Source organism: Hemiscyllium ocellatum, chromosome 9, assembly GCF_020745735.1.
Source record: "Hemiscyllium ocellatum isolate sHemOce1 chromosome 9, sHemOce1.pat.X.cur, whole genome shotgun sequence".
Taxonomy (NCBI): Eukaryota; Metazoa; Chordata; class Chondrichthyes; order Orectolobiformes; family Hemiscylliidae; genus Hemiscyllium; species Hemiscyllium ocellatum.
The window spans coordinates 112,674,389-112,688,039 of NC_083409.1; the positions used below are offsets into that span (position 1 = coordinate 112,674,389).

Here is a 13,651-nt window from a genome sequence, read left to right on the forward strand (position 1 = left end):
TTTACAAGTTCGCTGATGACACCACCATAGTTGGTCAAATCTCAAATGGTGATGAAACAGACTACAGACGAGAGGTGGAAGACCTGAATAAATGGTGCACTGAGAACAATCTAGCTCTCAATGCCAGTAAAACCAAGGAACTCATTATTGACTTTCGGCGGGATGTTACTCCTGCGCCCCCCCCCCCCCCCCCCCCCCCCCCCATTAACAGCACAGAGGTGGAACGCGTGGAAAATGTCAAGTACCTGGGAGTGGTCATCCATGACAAACTTTCTTGGACTCTTCATGTGATGCACTGGTTACAAAGGCCCAACAACGTCTCTTCTTCCTCAGGCAGCTGAGGAAATTTGGCATGACGGTGAATACCCGTGCCAACTTTTATAGGTGCGCCATCGAGAGCATTCTGTCTGGATGTATCACTACCTGGTATGGCAACTGTACCATTCAAGATCGGAGACAGGTACAGAGAGTGGTGAACTCGGCCCAGACAATCACAAAGGCCAACCTCCCATCTACAGAATCCATCTACCAGGCCCGCTGTCAAGGAAAGGCCGCCAGCATTCTCAAAGATCCATCCCACCCTGGCAATGTTTTTCTACAACCTCTACCATCGGGGAGAGGATACAGAACCCTGAACACATGCACCAGCCGGTTTCGAAACAGTTTCTACCTTACTGTTGTTAGAATACTGAATGGACTCAAACTCTGAACATTCGCCTGTACCTGTGTTTTGGTTTTTGCTGCTGTTTCCCTATTATTTACTATCTATGCTACTTAACTCTGTGATCTGCCTGTACTGCTTGCAAGACAAAGCTTTTCACTGTGATTTGGTACTCATGACATTAAATTCAATTCAATTCCAGATTTTATTTTGTTGTTGAATTCCAATTTCACCTTCTCCCATAGGAATTGAACCCAGGTCCCTAAGACATTACCTGGGTATCTGGATTAATAGTCTGGTGATGATACGACTAATCCAACACCTCCCCTGATGGGGTTGACAAGGTTAAAGGGAAATCATCGTGGGACACTCGCTGTTGGAGATGTTGTATGACAGATCCAGACACTTACCGGTTTCCCAGCAGGACCGATAATTCCAGTGGGTCCAAATGGTCCAGTGTTTCCCTATTTGGACAAAAAATATTGGAAAGTTGAATAAACACAGGGTAGAGTCATAGAGATGTACACCATGGAAACAGACCCTTCGGTCCAACTCGTCCATGCCAACTAGATATCCTAAATTAATCTAGTCCCATTGGCCAATTTCCCTCCAAACCCTTCCTATTCATATACCCATCCAGATGCCTTTTAATTGTTGCAATTGTACCAGCCTCCACCATTTCCTCTGGCAGCTCATTCCATACACACACCACCCTCTGTGTGAAAACGATGCCCCTTAAGTCCCTTTTATATCTTTCCCCTCTCACTTTAAACCTGTGCCATCTAGATTTGGACTCCCCCACCCAGGGAAAAGAGCATAAGACCATCAGACATAGGAGTGGAAGTAAGGCCATTCGGTCCATCAAGTCCACTCCGCCATTCAATCATGGCTGATGGGCATTTCAACTCCACTTACCCGCATTCTCCCCGTAGCCCTCAATTCCTTGTGACATCCAGAATTTATCAAGACCTTGTCTATTTACCCTATCCATGCCCCTCATGATTTTATAAAACTCTGTAAGGTCACCCCTCAGCCTCTGATGCTCTGGGGAAAACAGTCCCAGCCTGTTCAGCCTCTCCTTATAGCTCAAATCCTCCAACCCTGGCAACATCCTCCAAATCTTTTCTGAACCCTTTAAAGTTTCACAACAACCTTCCTCTAGCAAGGAGGCCAGAATTGCATGCAGTATTCCAAAAGTGGCCTAACCAATGTCCTGTACAGCCGCAACATGACCTCTCAACTCCTATACTCAATGCATTGACCAATAAACGAAAGCATACCAAATGCCTTCTTTGCTGTGAGATCTACCTGCGACTCTACTTTCAAGGAGCTATGAACCTGCACAACTGCCACTTTTTAATCTGTAACTGAATTATTTATTGACTGTTAGGTTGTGACCTGCTCTCGGATTTGGGGATGCGTTGACACAATATTTAACAATGATTCGATTATCAAAAGAGAGAATGCTGGAAAATCTCAGCAGCTCTGGCAGCATCTGTAAGGAGAGAAAAGAGCTGACGTTTCGAGTCTAACTGACCCTTTATCAAAGCTGCTTTGACAAAGGGTCAGTTAGACTCGAAACGTCAGCTGTTTTCTCTCCTTACAGATGCTGCCAGACCTGCTGAGATTTTCCAGCATTTTCTCTTTTGGTTTCAGATTCCAGCATCTGCAGTAATTTGCTTTTATATAATGATTCAGTTATATTGGGTTTCTCTCGCTGAGTGGGTGGCAGGTGGCAGGGAGCTCCTTGTCCTTGTCTTGCTTTCCCTCAGTCACATGTCAAGACGAGATAGTCCCTGGATGAGCCATTGATTCCAAGAATGCTTCCTATTGCAGCTCTTACGTTAGCTTACAGGAGGGAGCTTGAAGGAATTACAATGGATTTACATAAAGACTTAACAACCACTCCGCCCCTTCACTCCCTCACACCCATCAATTCCCTTTGTGTACAGAAGTCTACACACTTAATAATCTTTATTAACCATGTATAGAATTCAACATTAAATCGGTTCAACGATGGAACATCGCTCTCTGGAGTACAGAAATCCAAAATAATCATAGACCTCTGAATGAAGGAATTTCACCTCATGTCAGTCTTCAATGGCTGACCCATAGGGTGACATGGCGGCTCCGTGGTTAGCACTATTGCCTCACAGCATCAGGGACCTGGGTTTAATTCCAGCCTCGGGCGACTGTCCCTCTGTCTTTGCATATTCTCCCTGTGCCTGCGTGAGTTTCCTCCCACAGTCCAAAGATGTGCAAGTTACGGTGGACTGGCCATGCTAAATTGCTCAGGGATGTGCAGACTGGGTGGGTTAGTCATGGGAAATGTGGGGTGATAGGGTAGGTCTGGGTGGGATGCTGTTCAGAGGGTCAATGTGACTTGATGGGCCGAATGGCCTGCTTCCACACTGTTGGGTTTCTATGACTCCTTAGCCAGAGACTGTCATCCTTAGCGTTACCTTTCCCAGTCAGAGGAAAACAGCCTCTTCTCCCCTTCCCTGCCAAGCTTTCCAACCTCTCACACATTTCTGTTGGATTGACTCTCATTCTTCAAAGCTGCAGAGACTGAGTCTCTCCACAAAGTGAAACTGTCCTGTTGCTGAGGTGGGTACTGATGGGGGTTTGGTCCTTTTGGTAGTGATACCAGCAGATTTCACAGAATCCTTACAGTGTGGGAACAGGCCATTTGGCCCAACAAGTCCATACCGACCCTTCGAAGTGTATCCCTCCCAGATCTATTCCCCTTCCCTATTTCCTCTACATTTAACCCTGACTAATACACCTAATCTTCACATCCCTGTGACACTATGGGCAATTTAGCATGGCCAATTCACTCTAACCTGCACACCTTTGGACTGTGGGAGGAAATCCACTCAGACACGGGGAGAATGTGCAAATTCCACATAGAGAGTTGTTCCGAGGCTGGAATTGAACCTGGGTCCCTGGCGCTGTGAGGCAGCAGTGCTGACCACTGAGCCACCGTGCTCCCCAGATTGTCCAAAAGTCCTGTTGAAACCTGTCCCCTAGCCCCTGCTGCAGCCGGGTATCAGTGCCCAAACGCCACCTACCGGTGGATCCCTCTTTGATTGCCTCCCTGTGACCTGCCTGGGTCAATCCTCAGGAAAGTTGGCCAGCAGCCATTTCAGATTGGAGTATGTTGTTGGAGAGGTACATGGCACGGTACCTTAGTCCCAGTGAGCTCTTGGACTAATCAGGGCAGGTTGCTCCCTCCACCACTCCCCTCCACCCCACTCTTGATGTCCGTCCACTAAACTCACCCGCTGCGATCCTTCTGCCTTTTGTATCCATTTTAAATCCCTTCTCCTTTTGAACTTAAAATCTTCCCGTGTCTGCTGTCAGTGGTGGGTTAATGCAGTTGTTACTGAAAGCTTATAGTAAGTACTAATGGAACTTATAAAGGGAGGCTGCTGTGATGAGACATACAGATATCTGTAGTGCTGCACTCTGGGAGTGAGCCTGTGGAAGGGTTTGGGATTGAAACAGCTCCTGCATCTTGGATGCACTCATCCGGGTTTTCCAGGGAATTGGACACTGGTTGTCCCTGGAGTCAGTGTTTGTGACAAGAGCTGTTTCTGATGGGATTCCCACTGCTTGAGTCCTGATGACCCACTAACAGAGAGCAGTCACCGTGACTCACTGTAACGTGGGCTCATTGGAGCAGAAAGCAAACTCCGTCTTCAACAAACAAGACAAAACGTTTCACTTACAAACAATCCCATTGGACCCTTTGGACCTTGAATTCCTTTATAACCAATATCTCCAACTGGACCCTGCCGAAATAAAACAAACACAGACTTTCATTGGCTACATATCTAAAACTGAACACACAATTCATGGCTGCATTATGGAACTTGAACTCAATGGTTTAGTAGTTCTCATTTATTCTATGTCTCTATCTTAAACATGTTTTATCTTGGTTCAGGGAAGAAAACACAAGCATGTAATATCTAGGAGCAGGAGGAGGTCATTCAGCCCCTTAGAGTCATAGAGTCAAGATGTACAGCAAGGAAACAGACCCTTCGGTCTAACCCTTCATGCCGACCAGATACCCCAACCCGATCTAGTCCCACCTGCCAGTACTCGGCCCATGTCCCTCCAAACCCTTCCTATTCATATACCCATCCAAATGCCTTTTAAATGTTGCAATTGTACCAGCCTCCACCACTTCCTCTGGCAGCTCATTCCATACATGTACCACTCTCTGTGTGAAAAAGTTGCCCCGTAGGTCTCTTTTATATTTTTCCCCTCTCACCCTAAACCTATGCCCTCTAGTTCTGGACTTTGCTTATTTATCCTATCCATGCCCCCTTGATTTATTACCATCATGACTGAGCTCACGTCAGCTTCCACTCCACTTTCCTGCCCAATCTCTAGAATCCTTCAGTTTGTTACTAATTACAAACCTTAAATTTACTCAGTGTCCCAGCATCCACCAAACTCTCGGGGAGTGAATTCCTCGTCAGTTCAGTAAGAAATTTTGAAGTGAAGTGAAGAGTGATGTTTCACTGGGATTGAGTATCCGTAAAGGAGATTGCTGGGAAATACCATATTGTTGTTCATAACAAGATCTTCCTATATTGCCTTTCACATGTGTATAGTTTTGAAACAATTTGCCATTGGCCAATATACCCAATAAAGACTGTATAAAGTAAATACTTAAGAGTGTTCCAATGGCAGAGGAGTTCCTAAGAGAGGAAGATGTTGCATGAAGGAGAGTTGAATTTTATCGCACTTTTTGGAATATTCAAGTCACAATATTTTAAAATGTGGCTTTACAAATTGCACGTCAAGTATATTTTAAGGGAGAATAATTGCATCCACGTACTTTTGGACCTTGAAAGCCAGGAAATCCCATCAAACCTCGATCACCACCATCTCCCTGAAAACAAACAAACATTGTACTGATTTCAAATCAGAAAGGTTAGATTTCCACAGTGACAATTTCAATAACGACACACAGTTTGACAAAATATGCTGTTCAGTGAATGTCTGATACCCAGAGGATGCAGAGTTTGTAATGATTGACAGAAATAAACTCAAATAATTTGAGGAAAATTATCTTTGTACAATGAGTGACACAGCTGGAGAATGTGCTGCTGGATGGAATGATAGACTCAATGGTAATCCTGGGGAATTTGAAAGAGATCAAATTGCAAGGATAGGTGGAAAGAGCAGGGCAGTGGGGACAACCAGATGTCTGTTCAAAGGATTCAGCCCTGAACTGCTGGGTTGAATGGCCTCTTCTGTGCTGACCACATGAAAGATTTTGTGTGTGGACACAACTGCGCATTGGCCACCTTAAACACCTGAGAGAAACATCTTCCAGCCACCAAAACCAACCGCTACTGCTGTTCCTTCATTTCCTTTGAGCAAATTTGCTTCTCGATTCTAAAGGCCCCAGAGGGATGGGGGAGAAAAGACTGTTTGACTCGGTTAATCGTTATCCAATCAGGAGGATCTTTTCATTTCACTCTTACTCATAGAACTAGCAGAATGGCACAGCATCGTGGTGATGATTGAAAGCTTTTCACTGTATTTTATTGTAAGTTGCACTGTCAAATACACGTGACAATAAAATTATTCATTCAGGGAACAGAACGCCAGTACCCCTTCCCGGGAAAGAAGGTCAAGCGTAGAGATGGTGACTGGCCAATAGCGAATTGGATGGCACAGGAATAAACCTCCAGCACTAAGTCCAACCCTGGGTAGGCAATTTTAGACCACACTGTCAAATTGATTTTATGTCAGTTAACATGCACAGGTACCTCTGAGTCACAAGGTTCAAGTCCCACTCTTGATCTTCTCTGATAATGTAGGGTGTTACTAAGGGAGATTAGAACCATCCAAGGGTGTAGGTTTGCTCGCTGAGCTGTAGGTCTGATATCTAGACATTTCATTACCTGACCAGGTAACATCATCAGTGGCGACCTCCAAGTGAAGTGAAGCTGTTGTCTCCTGCTTTCTATTTATATCTTTGTCCTGGATGGGGTTCCTGGGGTTTATGGTGATGTCATTTCCTGTTCGTTTTCTGAGGGGTTGACAGATGGCATCTAGATCTATGTGTTTGTTTATGGCATTGTGGTTGGAGTGCCAGGCCTCTCGGAAATCTCTGGCATGTCTTTGCTTAGCCTGTCCCAGGATAGATGTGTTGTCCCAGTCGAAATGGTGTTTTTTTTCATCCATGTGTAGGGCTATGAGGGAGAGAGGGTCGTGTCTTTTTGTGGCTAGCTGGTGTTCGTGTATCCTGGTGACTAACTTTCTTCCTGTTTGTCCTACGTAGTGTTTGTGGCAGTCCTTGCATGGAATTTTGTAGATGATGTTGGTTTTGTCCATGGGATGTACTGGGTCTTTTAAGTTTGTTAGTTTTTGTTTGAGAGTGTTGGTGGGTTTGTGTGCTACTATATAGAGCTGAAAGAATTCCTTGATGATATTCCTTCAGAATTATATGAACAAGGAATAATAGTTGACCACTCAGCCCTTTAATCCTCTTCCACCATTTAATAACATCATGGCTGATCTGAATTTAATCTTACTCTATGATACTGCAAATTCCCAATAATCTTTCATCTTTAAAAGGCATGGTAATCAAGTATCTGCCTTCAACTCTGTCCTCTCTGAGCTTTGCCTTGGGTTCCACACCAAAAGAAGCATTAATTGCTGCTGGAGGGTCAAATGCTCTTTCGTCCGTCCATGCCTTTCCAGTGTAAAGAGCTGTTGGCCACTGAGTGTTGCAAACTGACAGGACTATGTGTTGAGGGGCACACTAAAGATTTAGGCGACTGTGGGAATGCCCACTATCCAAGGCCCTCCTGCTGTGATACACCAAGGGATGAGAACCCATGTTCACCCGGCTCATGGTGGTGAAAGGCACTACATAAATGTACATCTCCCTTCCTATTCCCAATCTGAAAGAGTAACTCTCACTAAGTGTTTAAGATGGAAAGGGATTTGGGAGCCAATAGTAACTCTTCTGCTGTTTTAGTTCACTCGAGACAGCTCAAGAAACATGAAACCTCCAATTAAGATGAGATACTTGGAGGAGTGTGTTCAGTTTCGGTCATCTTACTATAGGAAGGATGTTATTAAACTGGAAAGAGTGCAGAAGAAATTTACAAAGATGTTGCCAGGACTCAAAGATCTGAGCTATCGGGAGAGTTTGGACAAGCTAGAACTTTCTACTTTAGAGCTTTGGAGACTGAGAGGGGGCGGCCCTCATAGAAGTGTATAAGATCATGAGAGGCATTGATAGGGTGGGGGAATCGAGGATAGAGGGCATCATTTTAGATCAGATTCCCTACAGCATGGAAACAGGCCCTTCGGCCCATCAAATCCACATTGGCCCTCCAAAGAGTAACCCACCCAGACTCATTTTTCTACATTAATGCACTTAACACTATGGGCAATTTAGCATGGCCAATTCACCTAACCTGCACATCTTTGGACTGTGGGAGGAAACCCACGCATACACTTGGAGAATGTGCAAACTCCACACAGACAGTCGCTCAAGGTTGGAATCGAACCCGAGTCCCTGGAGCTGTGAGGTAGCAGTGCTAACCACTGAGCCACCGTGCCACCCTGAAGGTCTAAGGTTAGAGAGGAAAGCGTAACAAGGAACCTGATGGGCAACTTTTTTACACAGAGGGTGGTACGCATATGGAATAAGTTGCCAGCAGAAGTGGTTGAGGCGGGTACATTAACATTTAAACGGCATTTGGACAAATACATGGATAGGAAAGGTTTAGAGGGATGTGGGCTAAGTGCAGGGAAATGGGGTTAGAGTGGATGGACTCTTGTTGTGGTTCTGTTCGCCGAGCTGGAAGTTTTTGCTGCAAACGTTTCGTTCCCTGGCTGGGGAACATCATCAGTGCTATTGGAGCCACCTGTGAAGCGCTGCTTTGATGTTTCTTCCGGTATTTATAGTGGTTTGTTCTTGCCGCTTCCGGGTGTCAGTTTCAGCTGTAGTAGTTTGTATGTGGGGTCCAGGTCGATGTGTCTGTTGATGGATGTTCTTGCCGCTTCCGGGTGTCAGTTTCAGCTGTAGTGGTTTGTATATGGGGTCCAGGTCTATGTGTCTGTTAATGGAGTTTGTGGATGAATGCTATGCCTCTAGGAATTCCCTGGCTGTTCTCTGTCTGGCTTGTCCTATGATGGTAGTGTTTTCCCAGTCAAATTCATGTTCCTGGTTGTCTGAGTGTATGGCTACTAGGGATAGCTGGTCGTGTCGTTTTGTGGCTAGCTGATGTTCATGGATGCGGATTGTTAGCTGTCTTCCTGTTTCTCCTATATAGTGTTTTGTGCAGTCCTTGCATGGTATTTTGTAAACTACGTTGGTTTGGCTCGTGCTGGCTATTGGGTCCTTTGTTCGGAAGCGGCAAGAACAAACCACTATAAATACCGGAAGAAACATCAAAGCAGCGCTTCACAGGAGGCTCCAATAGCACTGATGATGTTCCCTAGCCAGGGAACGAAACGTTTGCAGCAAAAACTTCCAGCTCGGCGAACAGAACCACAACGGACACCCGAGCTACAAATCTTCAACCAGACTTTATGGACTCTTTGGTCAGCATGGACCAGTTTGGGCTGAAGGGCCTAACTCCCTGATGTCGGACTCTATGACTCTGGAAGAGCAGGAGTAGGCTACTCAGCCCCTTTGAACCTGCTCTGCATTTCAATTTCGCAGCCTGCTTCTGCCTCCATTCCATACCCATGGATCCCCCTTTTGCCCTATAAACTACATCTAACATATTCTGTGTGGCTTAGCTGGAGGTGTTTAGACACAATTGCGTTTGTCAAATATCAGGAACGCCGCGTGAACACGTACCTTTCGTCCTTTCGGCCCAGGCTCCCCAAAGGCTCCCTGATCGCCCTGCACTCCAGCACGTCCCCTTTGGTTTCCTTGGAGTCCAGGTTGACCCGGTAACCCTTTCTCACCCTGCCGAGACACAAATGGAGTGAGATGCAAAAACAGAAGTTGCTGGAAAAGCTCAACAGGTCTGGCAGCATCACAGATGCTGCCAGACCTGTTGAGCTTTTCCAGCAACTTCTGTTTTTGTTTCTGATTTATAGCATCTGCAATTCTTCTGGTTGTTAATAACATGAGATGGAATGGTGCAGAGGGAATCCTGGGAATGGAGGACACTTGCCAGACTACAGATGGAAGCTCAATCCTGGTGTCTTTGTTATAGAATGAGTACAAATAGTCCCCACCTAAAGATGCAGCTTCATGCCTGAAAATCACATCTTTAATTGGAATGACTTTAGTGAAGCACAGTTTCCCACAGGAATCAATGTTAAAGCCAGAGTTAGGTTCCTGCAGGTAGGTTTAGCTGGGAAAGCGAAATGGGACAAGTTGAAACAGAGGATGGTATGTGTGCAGTGCTGTGTTTCTGGCTGAAATAACTTGCAAAATAAAATGAATCATTAAATATAAACAAAATACTGTACACTTTATGAGCTAGTGATTTATAGAATTGCTCAGAATAAGTTACTTTTGGAATGTCCGGATTGTAAGACACATCGGTCTGTGTGGGTGGTCAGCTGACCAGCGGTAAGTTTGGGAGATTACCTTTGGTCCCCGTCTTCCTCTGTCACCCACCAGACCTGGTTCTCCGGGAGCACCCCTTGGTCCAGGGGCACCAGCCAGTCCAACCATCCCAAGATCACCCAGATTGCCCTGCACAAACCACATCAACTCATGAAACAGCCATTCAAACAAGGGGAGCCACCGTCATCCAAAACAATAAAAACAGAGTTAACCATTAGGAGCACGTAATTCTGAACATCAAATATATCCTGGTCTGGAGATGAAAGGACATTTAATTGTTTGTCCTTGGGAAATGGGTGGCTCTGGACCAACATTTGTTGTCCATTCCTTATTACCCTTTAGCCATTGTTGGGGAACTGCCTCCTTGAACCATTGCAGTCCATGTGCTGTACAATGCCCTGAGGAAAGGAATTCCAGGAGTTTGACCCAGTGACAGTGAAGGAATGGCGAGATATTTCCAAGTCAGGATGGTGAGTGGCTTGGAGACTGCAATTTCCCTTCCCACATGGTTAAAGATGCCCTCCAATGCATCTTGTCCACATCCTGCACCTCCGCCCTCAGACCCCATCCCTCCAACCGTAACAAGGACAGAACGCCCCTGGTACTCACCTTCCACCCGACAAACCTTCGCATAAACCAAATCATCCGCCAACATTTCCGCCACCTCCAAAAAGACCCCACCACCAGGGATATATTTCCCATCTCACCCCTTTCCACCTTCCGCAAAAACTGTTCCCTCTGTGACTACCTGGTCAGGTCCATACCCCCTACAACCCACCCTTCCATCCTGGCACCTTCCCCTGCCACCGCAGAAATTGCATACCCTGCACCCACACCTCCTCCCTCACCTCCATCCAAGGCCCTAAAGGAGCCTTCCACATCCATCAAAGTTTTACCTGCACATCCATCAATATCATTTATTGTATCCGTTGCTCCCGATGTGGTCTCCTCTACATTGGGGAGACTGGATACCTCCTAGCAAAGCGCTTTAGGGAACATCTCTGGGACACCCACAACAATCAACCAAACTGCCCTGTGACCCAACATTTCAACTCCCCCTCCCACTCTGCCGAGGACATGGAGGTCCTGGGCCTCCTTCACCGCTGCTCCCTCACCACCAGACGCCTGGAGGAAGAACGCCTCATCTTCTGCCACGGAACACTTCAACCCTAGGGAATGAATGTGGACTTCAACAGTTTCCTCATTTCCCCTTCCCCCACCTCACCCTAGTTCCAAACTTCTAGCTCAGCACTGTCCCCATGACCTGTCATACCTGCCTATCTTCCTTCCCACCTATCCACTCCACTCTCCTCCTTGACCTATCACCTTTATCCCCTCTTCCACTTGTCTATTGTACTCTATGCTACTTTCTCCCCACCCCCACCCTCCTCTCATTTATCTCTCCACCCTTCAGGCTCTCTGCCTGTATTCCTGATGAAGGGCTTTTGCCCGAAACATCGATTTTCCTACTCCTCGGATGCTGCCTGAACTGCTGTGCTCTTCCAGCACCACTCTAATCTAGATGCTGGAGGGGAACTTGCAGGGGGAGGTGCTGCTGTCCTTGTCCTTCCAGGTGGAAGTGGTTGTGGGTTTGGAAGGTGCTGTTTGAGGATCTTTGGTGAATTTCTGCAGTGCATCTTGTAGATAGTACACACTGCTGCTACTGAGCGTGGGTGGTGGAAGGACTGGATATTTGTGGATGTGATGCCAATCAAGTGGGCTATTTTGTCCTGGATGGTGAAAGTGAGGACTGCAGATGCTGGAGATCAGAGCTGAAAATGTGTTGCTGGAAAAGCGCAGCAGGTCAGGCAGCATCCAAGGAACAGGAGAGTTGACGTTTCGGGCATGAGCCCTTCTTCAGGAAGAAGAAGGGCTCATGCCCGAAACGTCGACTCTCCTGCTCCTTGGATGCTGCCTGACCTGCTGCACTTTTCCAGCAACACATTTTCAGCTTTGTCCTGGATGGTGTCAAGCTTCTTGAGTGTTGTTGGAGTTGCCCCCATCCAGACAAGTGGGGAGTATTTCATCACACTTCTGACTTGTGCCTTGTAGATGGTGGACAGGATTTGGGGAGTCAGGAGGGGAGTTACTCGCTGCAGGATTCCTAACCTCTGATCTTCTCTTGCAGCCACTGTGCTAATGTGGTGAGTCCAGTTGAGTTTCAGGTTAATGATAACCCTCCAGGATATTAATAGTGGGGGATTCAGTGACGGTAACACCACTGAATGTTAAGGGAAGTGGTTAAATTGTCTCTTATTGATGATGGTCACAGCCTGGCATTTGTGTGGCACGAATGTTACTTGCCACCTGTCAGCCGAAGCCTGGATATTGTCCTGATCTTGTTGCATTTGAACATGGACTGCTTCAGTATCTGATGTGTGGAGAATGGTGCTGAACATTGTATAATCATCAGCAAACATCCCCCACTTCTGACCTTACGATGGAGGGAAGGTCATTGATGAAGCAGCTGAAGATGATTGGATCTTGAACACTGCATTTTTCAAGTGATGTTTGCCTACTCCAAATCTCCATTTCCCTCCCACCAATAATCTACACATAAAAGCCATCATAGTCCTCCCAGACCATAGGGCAGCTCTCTCATTGGAGAGAGAGGACTGGTGGTGGTTTAACCTGAGTCTCACCATGCTACAGGCAAGGGGAAAGGTTGAAGAAGGAGATTTTTTTGTGGTAACACAGCCAGTGTGGGAATTGAACCCATGCTGTTAGTATTACAAGCCAGCCATTCAGCCAACTGAGCTAACTGGCCACAATTAGTTATAAATTGGCAGCATGGTGGCTCAGTGGTTAGCACTGTTGCCTCACAGCACCAGGGTTCCAGGCTCCATTCCAGCCTCGGACGACTGTCTGTGTGGAGTTTGCATGTTCTCCCCATGTCTGTGTGGGTTTCCTCCAGGTGCTCCGGTTTCCTCCCACATTCCAAAGATGTGCAGGTCAGGTGAATTGGCCATGCTAAATTACCCATCGTATTAGGTACATTAGTCAGAGGGAAATGGGTCTGGGTGGGTTACTCTTCTTAGGATCGGTATGGACTGGTGGGGCCGAAGGGCCTGTTTCCACACTGTAGGGAATTTAATCTAATCACCCAAATTTAAACAAAACCAAAGAGTGATAAGCTAATTGAATTTACCCTCGGCTGTTGCCGTTTCTTAAATAAAAGGAGATACCTTACTGCCCGAGTGCTATTCAAAAAATGGATTGTTCCTCGCATTCCCTACCCGGCCCCTTTTTCCCTTAGTCTCTGGTCAATGGTTAAGGAATGGCTGCTGGCTTTAAGACAAAGTGGTCAGAGTTGGCTGAGACATTTGGAGAACTCTGTAATATTAGTTCAGCTCTGAAGGAATGACACTACATTTGCAAAGCAAAACTTTCAGAGCCAGGAAATGTATTTGCCATTAATCCTC

At 46.3% G+C, this 13,651-nt stretch overlaps 1 protein-coding gene across 1 annotated transcript in view; it reads right to left on the reverse strand.

The window, feature by feature from the left end:
- Nucleotides 1–13,651, reverse strand: part of LOC132819201 (collagen alpha-1(XXIV) chain) — a 429,304-nt gene that overhangs the window by 29,223 nt on the left and 386,430 nt on the right. Inside the window, exons 48-52 of the mRNA XM_060830653.1 lie at nt 10,251–10,358; nt 9,507–9,617; nt 5,511–5,564; nt 4,393–4,455; nt 1,072–1,125 (exon numbers count right to left, since the gene is read on the reverse strand). Of these exons, the coding sequence (XP_060686636.1) occupies nt 1,072–1,125; nt 4,393–4,455; nt 5,511–5,564; nt 9,507–9,617; nt 10,251–10,358 (390 nt within the window). The remainder of the gene's footprint in view (nt 1–1,071; nt 1,126–4,392; nt 4,456–5,510; nt 5,565–9,506; nt 9,618–10,250; nt 10,359–13,651) is intronic.